The sequence below is a fragment of the Ascochyta rabiei genome, chromosome 7 (assembly GCF_004011695.2).
Source record: "Ascochyta rabiei chromosome 7, complete sequence".
Classification (NCBI taxonomy): domain Eukaryota; kingdom Fungi; phylum Ascomycota; class Dothideomycetes; order Pleosporales; family Didymellaceae; genus Ascochyta; species Ascochyta rabiei.
This window is the reverse complement of record NC_082411.1, coordinates 393004-406041: the sequence shown is the minus strand read 5'-3', so window position 1 is coordinate 406041 and position 13038 is coordinate 393004. Positions and strand designations below refer to the sequence as shown.

Here is a 13038-nt window from a genome sequence, read left to right as displayed (position 1 = left end):
CGTAGGGAGTCCTCGACTGAGACCCGAAACAATGAGCGGACGGTCGGAATGGCTAACACTGCACTCGACCTGCGCTCCAGCTTCCAGACTGGCCAACCGAGACAGGAGGGAGCTGCAAGCGTGGAGAAGAAGAGAGATCAGCACTGTGACTGCCCTGCACGTCGACAGCGTGGGGCCGGCAGTCCTCGCTCAGATCTAGCAGCATGGTGTGAGGGTCATCCAAACGCTTTACTGTGGGTATGCTGCTACACGATCTCGCGGTCCTGTAGGCTATCCAGAGATCAGACTGTCGTCTAGGCTGGACAGGAGAAGAGACGCGGAGCCCTTGAATCCCGCCGTCCGCCCCCTGCCAATCCCGCAGCGCTCCAGGCTCCAGCAGTGTCTCGGCCGAGTCTCGACGGAGCGGGAACGCAACGTGACCGCAACCGTTCGAGCCTGCACCCTGCCGACCCCGATCGGACCCAACTGAACCCCGACGGGACGACGCCAGCCAGGAAAGCCGAGCAGCACCGGCGACCTGCCTTGAACTATGAAGCGAGGACGGTGGCACGCGCAATACGCCCAGGCAACGCTTCTTGGACGTGACCAGCTCAGGCGTCAGTGGGTGATGCGATGGGCTGCTGCACGTCGGCGGAGCGCCTTCGTAAGACACGTCGCAATGCCTCGCCTCGAGTGGAGGCTCGTGAGGCTGTATAGTGTGCGCGCTACTCACCGGAAGGGCGCATTCGTTTGGAAGGAGTTGCGACGGTTGGCAGATCGCCTTCCTCGCGCCCTCGCGCGTGCACGCACCATGTTGGCTCGCGACTGCCTGGTGCTGCAAGAGACAGGGTCTGCCGCACCGACCACCAAAAGTCGGTGACGGGTCGGTCAGGCAGAACTGCTGGCGACATTTTTTAGGTTTTTCTTTAGGGTTTTTTTCTCTTCAAACAATGCGAAAGCTTGGATGAGACTGCAGTCTGAAGTGGCCAGATGCTTTGGACGAAACGACGACTATCGGCATCCGGCATGTACGGCAACTATGTGGCATTCGGCATGTACGGCAACCATGTCGCACTGGGTGCTCGGTGATTCGCTCTCGATTAGATAGCGCGCACATCGCCGCGATAACAGACGTCACATGAGATCAAGGGAGCACAAGATTGCTTTTTGGTGAAATGATCATGTTGATGGATAGTTCTAGCTATGGCAAGGGGGGGCGGTCTCAACCAGCCAATACGGGGGAGAACCCATCCCGCGCCTTGCGAGCAACGTCCCACCCAATCTGTCGCCCTTGTATAACATTCCAAAGATCTGAGTAGAGTTGGTGCCATCCGTCCGTCCCGTCCATGCTTCGTCGCAGCTCTGCCGCGGTATGTGTAAAAAGAAATAGGTATAATGCTCGAAAATGCTGTGCTGAAATGGACTCGCTCGCTGAAATGCTGGGATCAAAGACAAATCAAAAGGCCGCCGAGGTGGCCTAGTAACCTGAGATGAGCGGAGCGTTCGTGTCCATAAACAGCGGGTGGTCGTCTTCGAGGTAGCTCGGTTGTGTCTTGCTGGTGTAGAAGGTGGTTGTGAGCAGGGCCTCCTTCTCGGAGAACTCGAGCGATGTAGTGGGTGGCGATGTGGGTGGTGAGTCGTCCTCGGAGTCCTCTTCGTACACGAGCTCGGGTGGTGACTGGACTTGCGAGGGGACACGAGTAAGAGTCAGCTCGGCGTCATCCTCCATGTCGTCGTAGTACTCCTCGTCGTCCTCGTCCTCGTCGACCTCGGTGGTGGTGATCTGAATGGGTGCCTGTGCAATGCGACGGGGCATGGGGATCATGTCGAAGTCGTCGTCCAGGTCAGATTCCGAGTCGGACTCGGAGAAGGAGTCCGAGTCAGAGCCCTCGTCCTCCTCGGCAATGCTGTCGGCCCACTGGACGTGTCGAGGCTCCTCCGTCTTGGAGGCCTTGGCCATGGTCTGGTTGAACCATGCTTCTTGCTGGCGTTCGGCGTCTTGGAGTTCAATCATGAGGCTGTCGAGGAGGTTGGCGTGTCCAACAAGAAGGCGGAGGTCGTGGTCAGCCCTGCAGGCTTCCTTGCCCAGCTTGGAGCGGGCAGAGGCGGCGATGTAGTAGGTTTGGGTGAGAGACATCTTTTGCTTCTTCTGGGGCGGCGAGGAGATGAAGTGGGAGGCGGCCGTCTCGGCAGAGAAGGGCTCAAAGTGGGATTGTATGCGGAGATGCGAAGAAGAAGGCATGTTTGTTATGTATAGGCAAGAATGATTTGCCTAGAGAATGAGTCAGTTCGGTGACTGGAAGGCAAGACGAGCGGACCACGAACCTTAGTGCAGCAGCCAATGGATGGAAGGTGATCCGAGCGATGATGTTCCCGAGAGGTATGCTGTCGTGATGATGTAGTTTGAACGTCAAGTAGTTGTTGCTGATGGTATTGCTGTTTGTCTGGTGTGAGGCTGTCTTGGTAGGACTTGTGGGAAAGGCGGGCAGCCGTGTTTCTTTATGTTATGGACGCTCGGAGGATGAGCACGAAGCCTAACGACGGGAATCTCGGATTTATTGGCGTTGTTTCCACTCCCGCCGACCTGACCGCCCTTGGCTGAGCGGTGAATCATAAGGCAGCAGGGATTGTGCGTGCTCACCACGCCAGTCAGCAAAGCCTTCACTCGTTTCGGCGGAACCGGCGACTTCACTAGCGCAGTACAGAAGCGCACGGAGTAGAGACGGACATAGTGTGTAGAACGCGAGTTGTGCCATCATCGTTCAGCCGGATTACCTACCACGCTTGCAGCCAGCCCTTGTTCCCCTTTTACTCATTGTGACGCATCTGGATGCCATCACCACCGTCTGCACGGCTCTGGCTCAAGCACCGTAACAAGTGCGTTCGTGCCGCTATACCGCTAGACAGCACAGCAACAGAAGTGCGCTTTGTTGTCCGAGCAGGGGTCTGTCTGATGTGCGAGGTTGGTGAGTGCCTGGCGTAAGGCTCCCAGCTACAGCCACGGTACTCCACACGCAGAGCGGTCAACCCTTCAATCTGTGGCTGTCCAACGCGTTCGGGGCATCGGTCTCCCGCTTACCCTTTCCTGGGTTGCAATGCGACTGCGACCCGCATAGGCAATCCCTTGGTTTGTCCGCAGGGCCCTGCTTCCTCGCATCGCCAGGCCGCCGGCCGCCGACTGCTGCGACTGCTGAGATGAGCATTCTTAGACATGCCTACAATCTCCTGAGATTCGCTGCACATTCTCAACCCAGCCCACGCTACTAGCCTCCATGGCAGCAATGGCGACTCTGGCCAACTCTCCGCCGTGACAATCGCCCGTCCCAAACATCCTCGCAGGTGACAGACTCTCCGCAGATCGCTGAACACTCCGCCCAAGCGCAACCCTCACGATAGCATCGCTCGGAGGAGTCGGACTAAAACACGACGATGCTTTGGCGGTGCGCATGATCGACAGGTGCAGGTGCCGTCACCCGCGCGGACGAATGATCGTATCCTGCGAAAACCAAGAGCGGCATCTCGGCTTCTGAACTTCCTCCTCCCCCGGACCTCTACGCCATGAGCGAAACAGGACCTGCCAGACCACGCAGTCTTGTCACCCAGCCCTGCTTCACATCGTGAGTCGAAACCTGCACATATCTTCGTACCCCGCCTTCACCAACGACAAGTCGCACGTTTCAAGGTCGCTGACTTTCCTTCGGCCAGCTGCACGTCTCATTGGTGGACATAGCTCGCTTTGTCACAAGCTGCTGAACAATCCTGTCTGACAAACACTTCTGCTAAGCGTGCAGGCGCCTTTAGCACAGTGTCAACCCTTGGGGCCTGATGACTGTGACATGCTGATCGGGACGAGGAGCATGAGGCTTGCGTGCGTTAGCAATCAATTGCACCATTCTGCCAGCAAATTGACGCGATAGCCTCCAGCTATCAACTCCTGCCAAATCAGCAACCGCACCGAGTGATATGGCTACTACAAGATGCCTCCCATCTATGCAATCTATTTCCGCATCCCAAGCATCATCGCGCGAAAGGGCTGCACCACAGCCGTCGCACCGTCTCCCCGCCAACTCCACAAGTTCACGCCCTTTGGCTGAGCATGCTCGAAGCGCCAAGGTTCCTCTGCCAGCCCTACCCGGCTCTCGTGTTGCAGAGAAAGCCGGTTATAGCAGGAGGTATTTCATGCTATACTCTACGTAATTTGCAGCATAAAACTTGTCATAAGACTTCATCAACTTCCCTTGATTACAAAAAGCAGTAGCAATTACACTAAAGGCCTCCAGCCTCCAGCGATACTAATGGAGGGCCTATCGCTGAGACACTGGACCCGGCTTTTCCTGCAACGCGAGAGCCCGGCTACGCGTGTTGCACAGCCTTGCAGTTCCATCGCGCTGTAAGGACACGAATTCGAGTATGAGTGCACCGTTTCCCCATCGCTCACCGCTGGCTCTGTACGAGGCTGAATCCTGGGTTGGCAACGCGAACGCCGACAACGGTGGTCAATATGCATGCACGCTGCCGCAGTGTAGCGAATGCAATACGACGCAACGCTACCACGCGATTTGACATTGCGGCTTGCGCCAGAGTGAGTCGAAGCTCGCTTACGAATTGCTGGCTGGAATGCAGTGTCAGCGTGAGAAGCCACATTCCAGTCATGTGTTGTGGGGAGCACTGCACACACTCTCTCATCGGTCTCGCAGCATGCCAACCATATTTCACGCCCAAGTGCACACAGTTCAGACTGAAGTCCCTGCGCAAATGTCAGATCAACAACGTGGTCATGCCCCGTCTTCGTGCACAGTCAACAGGTCCACCGATCCATGCCATTATCGGCAATCTTCCAGAAGGCCCAACGCTCTGGTACCGCATGGACGTGCACTGACTCGGCACCATGTCCTGCAGCCCTACTGCCCTACGCTCTGGCACGCACTCCCTTTTGATCTGCCTCTCGCGTTGCAGAGAAAGCTGGCTACACTGTCTTGTCAGCAGCCTTGTAAGCTGCAAGCAGTAATGCCGTAGTCATTCAGCGCCCTCATGACTGCTCTTTGGAGTTAGGAGAAGTCTTCATAGTCTCATCACGTCTTTTTAGATTGTAGAATGTATGCCAGTGTTTGGGCCAGCGGGTGCAGAGCTTTGCGTTTACAGGGGTAGCGGGGTAGAGAGTTAGTAAGCAAGGGAAAATCACAACAGTAACAGGAGTGTAAATAGCACTGTAAACACTGTTTCATTCATGTGCAGACCTGTAAACTATTTAATCCTCATCATCTTCATCACTGTCCTCTGAGGAGGAGGAATCCATAGCAAGCTCTAGAGCCGCTACGGACTTCTTTACGTCCCGTACGCACTTACGGACCTCTGTAAAAAATGTTAGCAGCCAGTAGATTTCTTTTACAGGCCTGTAACCTACTCTTCTTCTTCCTCTTCCTCTTCTCCTTCTTCTTCTCCTTCTTGGAGGCGGTGGCGGTGGTGGCGGCGGCGGCGGCGGCGGCGGGGGAGGCAGCAGGGGTGGCGGTGGTGCGGCGGCGCTTCTTGGAGGGGGTGGCAGGGGCAGCGGCAGGGGCAGGGGCAGCAGCAGCGGCAGCGGCAGCGGCAGCAACCTGGCGGCGGGACCTGGAGGGGGTGGCGATGGCGGGGACGGGGACGACGGGGGCGGGCGTGGCTGTAGCAGGGTCAATAAGGTCTGTATGGGGAATGTGGAGGCTGTAAACTTACGGCGGAAGGAGCAGCGGGCGCCCTCACTGCCATAGTGGCAGTTGGCGCACGAGTCGAGCAGCTGGCCTGTAACTACCACGCAGGTAGTATACGGGCCAGCTGCTCGCTGGCAGGAGTCGCATTCGGTGGGGGCGACGCGGCCGACAACCTGCGCGAGCGCAGATTCGAGGTTCTGCTGCCGAACTGCTTACTGTCAGTACAGGGCTCTACAGGACACTTACAGGGGGTTACTTACCAGCGAGGTTGAACTTGCTGGGCTCGTAGCCCGCGCGGAACTCCAGCTGGCGCTGGACTGGCCGAGAAGCCAGCCTTGTGCAGGCCCGCGAGGCGGGCGGCATGGCGAGCAGGGCGGCGGCGGTGGGCGGGCCGGGGCAGGGGGGAGCGGCGGGAGGGCGGGGGCGGCAGCGAGGGCGGCGGCGGCAGTGGCAGCAGCAGCAGTGGCAGCAGCAGCAGCAGCGGCGGCGTCAGCGGCGGCGGTGTTGGCGGGGGCGGCGACGTCGTCGGCGGGGGCGGAGGAGTCCATATTGATGACCTAGAGAGTAGTAAAACGGGGGGAGGGCGGCTGCCTATATAGTATATCGCAGCCAGCTAGCGGCTGCCAAGACCTGCGATATTTTGGTGTTGTAGCTCACCGTGAATAGTATATTCTGTTTGTCGGGCCAAAACAGTGAATAGGCAGCCATCAAATAACGTTATAGGGCCTGTGGCTATACTGTATCTAGATTGTACAGTCACTGTATGTGGCCTGATTGGTGCTGGATACTGGTACGCGGGGGGTTTGTAAGCTCACGGTGAAGGTCAACCTGCGGGCACAATAGCACCTGTAACGGCAGAATAACTAGGCGGTGACGTACTATTGATAGCCGTTAGCCCGATATACTAGTAGGTTGTGGCAGTGACGTTGACGGGCTGATATACTGGTAGCGGCGACGTTGGCGGGCTGATATACTAGTAGGTTGTGGCTGGCTACAGGAGCACCTCTGGGTATACGATATTAGGGACCGTACGGGATGGCTCATCGCTAGTATCAGGTGCTGGCAGCAGGATTGACAGGCCTGCAAGTGTAGTTACATGGGACATAGCTACGTATAGCTGGCCATGTGTAAACACAGCGTAACGCAGATTAACGCCTACAACAGAGAGTGACTGGCCCTGTGACTTGTTTACAGTGATTGCAAAGGAGAGGCGAACTGGAAACTGGACCCGGCTGACGATAAACGGGAGCTCTCTACTGGTTAAAGTGAGCCTGATACGTGGCAGCAGGCGGAGCTGGCCTGCAAACTCGCCAGATAGGATGCGGGCCTGGATACAGCGGGAGGATATCTGTGTAACCGCTAAACGGGTACCGTTGCAGAGCCCCTGGCTTGGGTACAGGTTCCGTAGAAGCATTATTGGTACGCCTACCTTGAGCAGAAGGCGTGACGGGGGCAGTGACGGGGGCTCAAAGGACTGCAGCAGCTCTACGGGAGGCAGATCCTGTGTTGTATTGTCCTCAACCTCAGCAGAGTCCACTGCAACCAGCTCTACTAGCTCACCAGGGAAGGCAGCAAGCATTGCGGCGTTGATTACAGCCACTGCGTCGTTCCGTACGGCCAGTATAGCACGGCCGTTGAGGACCTGATAGTCCGCAGCAGCCTGCTGGAGGAGGTGCGGCGGATAGACGTGATCCAGGAAGCCCTGTAGGCTGTAGTAGACGGTCATCCAGTCTGGGATGGAGATCAGGCCATCCATCTCACGGGTAGCCAGTCCCCGGCACCAGGCTGCAAAACAGGTGTTGTCAGCCCCAGATAGCACCCGCATATTCTGACGCAGGTGCAGTACGGTCATGTGCGGCCATATGAGCGTAGACTGCTGCAGGCAGGTGTTGACGATGGCAGGCCGCTGGCCCCGGCGGACGACGGGTAGGATCTGGGCAAAATCGCCGCTGGCAATTACAGGGAGGCCGCCAAACAGGGCAGGGGAGCTACGGACGTCCTGCAGCATACGGTGGACTGCCTCGAAGCAGTAACGGTGCTGCATAGGCACCTCGTCCCAGATAACTAGAGTAGCGGCCTGCAGCAGCCGCCCAAGCTCCGAGCCTGGAGCAACAGGGCAGATGGAATCGTCGTGGATATCCAACGGGATCCGGAAACGGGAGTGGGCAGTGCGGCCGCCGGGCAGCAGGACAGCAGCTATACCCGACGACGCAACGCACAGGACCACCCGGCCTGTAGAGCGATAGTAGGCACATATACAGCGCCAGAGGAACGTCTTGCCTGTGCCTGCTGGGCCCTGTACGAAGAAGTGGGCAGTGCTGTGGTCAGCCTCAATAGCGGCAGTAACGGCATCAAATACGGCGCGCTGGTCCATATTCAGCCCTGTAACAGTGTCCTAGAAGGCAGTGTCCTGCCCGTCTGTATCGTAGGCCAGCTCAGTGGCAAGAAGCTGATTCTGCAGCCGTACTCCCCAGTTGAACTGGCACGCAGGGAGTGAGAAATCCGTAAGACGTTTGCCAGACTCTGCCAGCAGCCCTTCTATCAGATACAGGCCGTAGTCAAGGTACGCGTCTGGATCTGCGGATACTAGCAGGGCAGCAGCAGCCTCAGGTAAGTCGTCACACAAATCCGCCTGGAAGGCTGCCCAGATAGCAGCTGGATCTGTAACAGGCCCATTTAAGAGAGCAGCAACGAAGAAGTACCGTAACGCCTGGCCTGTGGCAAACGTAACGGCGTCCTGGAAGCAGGCTACCCAGTCTCCATCGTGTAGCAGTAACCCGCGGGCAGCTGCGGCGGCCTGGAAAGTAGGATACTCTGTGCCGCTAAAGGTACGCAGGTCCGCGTAGGACTGTGGACCCCGTACGGTAGTCAAGAGAAGCCGTAGATAGAACCGTTCACCCTGTAGCGGGCTGCAAAAGTACATGCGGCTAATCGCAGTGCCGCGCTGACGCACGTGCCAGGTCCGTGACGGGAGGTGCCAAACAAACTGGGATGGATAGTCCTGATATAGGACCTCACGGCCATACTCATGGTCAGCGTTGCGCTGGAAGAACGCCGTAAGCGTAGTTACAGATCGCTCCAGGCGGGCTGATAACTCTGCAGTGGTAGCGTTAGCAGGGAACGTAACTATCTGCTCATTCGGTAGGTGGACCGCTAGGGGCACTACAGTGGGCCGCTCCATGTGTACTGGGTACTCAAACAGCCGCCAAACAGCCTCAGATGGACTGATATATCGCCCGTTTAGATGCTGCTTAACCTCATCTGCTTCTGAGACGTTTAGTACTGCCCTGTCAGTGCCCTTGTAGATGTACTTGTGGACGTATTTAATAGCGTGGATAGTGCCGCAAACCTCTACATTGATATAGGCCTAGTACTTACGGAGCAGACCAGGGTTATACGGGACAACCCAGCTGTTATTAAGGTGTACAATACGGCCCTTACACCGTACAGCAAGCGTGCAGCCATCATCCCGGCGCTGATACTCAGGGTACCCGTCCTTATGGACCACTGTAGATGGGCAGTAACGCTTAGGAAAGTTCTTAGAGCACCGCGGCGGGGCGCTGTCGCGCTGAGGCACCATACACGGGGCCTGCAGATTGTGCTCCCCACATGGCCCGTGAAGCATAAAGGTCCGTACAACCTCTGTAAGCAGGCCGTCTGGGTCATCCACAGGGGAAGGGATCTCAGCCCGGATAGTGCTATCAATTGTTACAGGATCCGTGAACGCCTCGCGGTTGTGTAGGGTTAGGAACAGCAGCAGGTGTATATGGGGCAGGCCCCGTTTCTGGTACTCAATCGTGTACACGTGGCCCAGATGGGTGCCGAACAGGTTGCTCTTCACATCGGCTACTAGCTTCTGCACCTTCAGATGGAAGGCCCGGCAGATTAGATCAGGCCGATTCAGGCCTGTCTCCCCAGGGCGGAGCTCACGGGCAACCTCTGGCCAGTATGGGCTAGCTGTAAAAGTGATAAACAGGGTAGAGCGGCCATATCGACGGACGATAGCCATAGAGTCCTGATAGCACTGGCTGACAAATCGTGAGCTGCCTAGATAGGACGACGGCAGGACAACGCGGCGTCCAACAGGGCCTGCCTGGGCGTCGTTGTTGCCCATAACGGCATCAGCAACACCGCTATACAGGTCTGCCCGCAGCTGTGCCTGGTTTGCTCGGATCCAGGCCAGCCGGGCCTGGTCGCAGATAGCCCAGATATCCACAACGTACTGCTGAAACAGCCTGTAGAAGCGGAACGGATTTGTAGTCTGCCCAGGGTGGGGGTGTAGATAGTATCGATAGTAGGTTTGCTGGGTCAGCGACGTCTGCAGACGGGATCCGTCCTGGTTACGGAGCGTTAGCCCCGGCCGCCACCCAGAATCCCCGTGGGGAAACATCAGTACGTAGTGTAGCGGCATGTAAGATGGGTGGGCGGCGCTGATAGTAAACAGGGCGCTGGAGTTACAGGCCGCTAGGACAATGGGACGGGACGTCTCTGCACCTGCTGCGTCAGGTATTACTAGGCCTAGCTCATCGCTAGTAGGTACGTTCTCCCTGCGGCGGTCCTGCCCAGTCTCTAGGGCTAGTGTAAGCCTGCTGGTTAGTATGACGCGGGCGTCTGCAGCGCTACTGTTGAGCCGATCCTGGGCCGTGCGGTATATAGATATATATGGGTTATTGATCTCATATAGCATTGCCGTTAGATCTTGGAGAATCTGGAGCTGTAAGTGGCTGTTCCGCTGGTGGCGGGCGTTGGCAGCGTACTGTGGGTCGTAAAAGTATAGCTGAGCGTACTGCGGCAGGCTTCCCTCGAGAACCTCTACAGGGCCGCTGCGGTGGTATAGGGCCCCGTGGATCTGAAACACCTGCACGCCAGGGCCCTGCGCCCCACGGCTGGTAGGTGTACAGTCTACCGAGGTAAACGCAAAGGCAGCGTTGTAGGCCCGTAGCTCCTTACGGAAGTGCCGCGCTGCTAGAGTATTCGTGTTGAGTAGCTGATACAGGTACGACGGCAGCGGTGTGAGGGCTGGCAGGTCGACCTCGCCGTCCAGGCAGCAGAGAGTAAATCGCGGGTCTGTTACAGAGGTAGTGCTCTTCCGCTCATCTATCCAGTGTAAGGCGCCGCAGGCTGAACAGGGCACCTGCATGCTGCCAATATCGTAGTATACACCATCAGGACGACGTCGCAGGAGCAGGGTGGTGTCCTGTTGGAGCCCTACAAGGACTGTCTCGGGCAGGTCGTCAAACGGGTTATCACTATACTGGGAGCTAGGGGCAGCAGCTGGAGCAGCAGCAGCCGGGTTATTAGGAGTATTACTGGCACTGCCCTCACGGCGTGAGGCCTGTTCAGGGGCGCTAGCACTGGGCGCTGGCTGGGAGGCAGTTAGGCGGTCCCTCTGGGGGCTTGATGGACGTGGAGGTGTAGAGAGACGGCGTCGCCGGCGGCCTGCACGGGACGTCTACTGACTGTAAGCGTAATCAGAGAGAGGGGGAGGTAGTAGTTACGGCACTGCAGTTGCTACATGGCTGGTAGACGCCCCCTATCCGGTTGCGGCGGAAGTTAGCAGATGGGAGATAGGTCCTACAGCTGCTGCAAAATACTTGGGATGATGGCTGGCTGACGGCTAGGGAAAAGACTGGAGGGGGGGGGGGCTAGAACACGCCGTGGACGGGCCATACGAACCTGTAGCGAGCCTGTACAGGACCTGTAAAGCTTTTTACAGGAGTTTACAGGAGCAGATTACCGGAACAATATAGGGCCGCTACAGGCGGTGTAGGACGTCAGTATAGCTGAGAGTTGACGCTAGAGGGTGCACGGCCAGAAAACGACAACTTTACACGTCTGGTGCGCCCGCTACAGGGCTGATTAATTTGTCTCAAGCAGATAGGCAGGTAGCGGCGAGTTTTATCAGCTATCTGGCACTTATTTCAGGGCTTACAGGGGCTTTGTTGGGGAGATCACTTTAACCTGTTTATATATAAGATTGGAGAATAGCATGGAACAACCCCTGTATTATGTGTTATGATCAAGGATCGTCAGCTTGTAGCCCGCTTTTTCTGCCGTCCGAGAGCCTGCCATGTTTCCTCTCCTTTCCTTTCCGTCAATGCGCTGAAACCTAAGAACCGCTGCGGCTTCATTTCGCTTCGTTATGCTGCTCGAGCGGCCCCAGTCCTGGCTCCACCTGTACCTGAGCCAGCAAGAAGTGACATGCAAGCACTTGCTTGTCTCGTCGGGTGCCGTTCGGCAGAAAACACGCGATGGCTCCCTAAATGCCTGTTGTAGGCAACGAAGACGCCTGTTGCCTGATGCGCCTGACACGCCATCGTGGTTGCAGAATTTCAGGCTATCCTCCGAGCATATTGCCGAAGCATCTGCACTGCCCTTGATAATTTGACCTTGGCAACTGACGAGCTTCATGTAGTACGGAGCTTTGGCCCCCGCGTTTGGCCCCACGAAGCTTCGCTGTTTCACGAAGAAGTAAAAGCACAAAGTAGCAAAAGCAGAAAGCCGCGTATTTGTTGTGTGTACCTATGTAACAGCTCATCTGCACAGCCGTCAAAATGCAGTTTGAACTTCGAGGGACGCAGTCACCACACGTGCGGGCAGAATCTAGGGAGTGAAGTGATTGCTGAAGTATACCTTCCTACGTTGTGTTCTCCTCAGCTCCAAAGTCCATTGCCATAGGGTCCCAACCCTTCGATATCACGGACACCAGGCTCATATCGCTGCATGATCACTGACCTCCATGTTATCTTTTCTCACCAACTGGGTTTCCTTCAGTCTCGACCTCCTTTTCAAGCTCGGCCCTGCCTTCCCTATCGACATCATCCTCTTTCCTGCAACGCGGGAGATTCCCCACGGGTTTGGATGTGGACTCGGCGTCCAGAGCGACGCTGAGAAGCGACATGGTTTGACGTAAAGGTCGTCCGGAATGCAGAACAATCAAATAACCGGAAGTAGTTTTCGTTGATCCGGGCTACAGTGCACCTCAAATAGGGACATTGCTGGAAATATGACTTGGTAGTCAAAAGGGGGAAACCGTCCCCGACGGGACCCCACGAAGAACCTCACTCACTGACTTGCGCGATTGCCTGCAACCGCGCAAGCGCAGTGTAGGTTGTGGGACAAGGAAGAAGGACTGGCAGGCGAGGAAAAACCCAGTTTTGACCGCGACGGCGACGGTGAGGTGAACATGGATTGAACAGCATCATTGCATCTCTGTGCTCAACGGTGGCCGATCTTGCCGCCCTCCGCGACCACCTGTCGCCTCCAGCGCGGCCGGCGTGCTCAAAGCAGCAGGATTCCTCTGCCAGCCCCTGCCCGGACACGCATGTTGCTACTGAGACACCGCCCTACTTACCCGTCCTCGATCAAGCATACT

At 56.9% G+C, this 13038-nt stretch overlaps 5 protein-coding genes across 5 annotated transcripts, besides 23 other annotated features; all 5 read right to left on the bottom strand.

Moving 5' to 3' along the window:
- Positions 1–1456: 1456 nt before the first annotated feature.
- On the bottom strand, positions 1457–2221 carry EKO05_0004719 (uncharacterized protein; the record flags this gene model as incomplete). Its single annotated transcript, XM_038945645.1, has 1 exon — positions 1457–2221. One exon carries the CDS (start codon positions 2219–2221, stop codon positions 1457–1459), a length of 765 nt encoding a protein of 254 aa, XP_038799272.1.
- Positions 1692–1751: a tandem repeat.
- Positions 1805–1865: a tandem repeat.
- Positions 2222–5078: 2857 nt separating the features above from the next.
- Positions 5079–5516: a mobile genetic element.
- EKO05_0004718 (uncharacterized protein) lies at positions 5228–6211 on the bottom strand (the record flags this gene model as incomplete). Its single annotated transcript, XM_059636448.1, has 4 exons — positions 5228–5331; positions 5384–5635; positions 5689–5863; positions 5924–6211. The coding sequence occupies 4 exons, from the start codon at positions 6209–6211 to the stop codon at positions 5228–5230; spliced, it is 819 nt and encodes a 272-aa protein (XP_059492431.1).
- Positions 5384–5426: a tandem repeat.
- Positions 5427–5501: a tandem repeat.
- Positions 5517–5570: a tandem repeat.
- Positions 5571–11640: a mobile genetic element.
- Positions 6015–6204: a tandem repeat.
- Positions 6655–8037, bottom strand: EKO05_0004717 (uncharacterized protein; the record flags this gene model as incomplete). The annotated part of the gene is made up of 1 exon (XM_059636447.1): positions 6655–8037. The coding sequence occupies one exon, from the start codon at positions 8035–8037 to the stop codon at positions 6655–6657; it is 1383 nt and encodes a 460-aa protein (XP_059492430.1).
- Positions 6661–8042: a mobile genetic element.
- Positions 6730–7970: a mobile genetic element.
- Positions 6733–8042: a mobile genetic element.
- Positions 6841–8027: a mobile genetic element.
- On the bottom strand, positions 8059–8844 carry EKO05_0004716 (uncharacterized protein; the record flags this gene model as incomplete). Its single annotated transcript, XM_059636446.1, has 1 exon — positions 8059–8844. One exon carries the CDS (start codon positions 8842–8844, stop codon positions 8059–8061), a length of 786 nt encoding a protein of 261 aa, XP_059492429.1.
- Positions 8080–9029: a mobile genetic element.
- Positions 8152–9029: a mobile genetic element.
- Positions 8278–9029: a mobile genetic element.
- Positions 8395–9023: a mobile genetic element.
- Positions 8413–8924: a mobile genetic element.
- Positions 9031–10803, bottom strand: EKO05_0004715 (uncharacterized protein; the record flags this gene model as incomplete). Its single annotated transcript, XM_059636445.1, has 1 exon — positions 9031–10803. The coding sequence occupies one exon, from the start codon at positions 10801–10803 to the stop codon at positions 9031–9033; it is 1773 nt and encodes a 590-aa protein (XP_059492428.1).
- Positions 9034–9728: a mobile genetic element.
- Positions 9034–10820: a mobile genetic element.
- Positions 9034–10835: a mobile genetic element.
- Positions 9034–10838: a mobile genetic element.
- Positions 9184–9461: a mobile genetic element.
- Positions 10931–10953: a tandem repeat.
- Positions 11641–13038: the final 1398 nt, after the last annotated feature.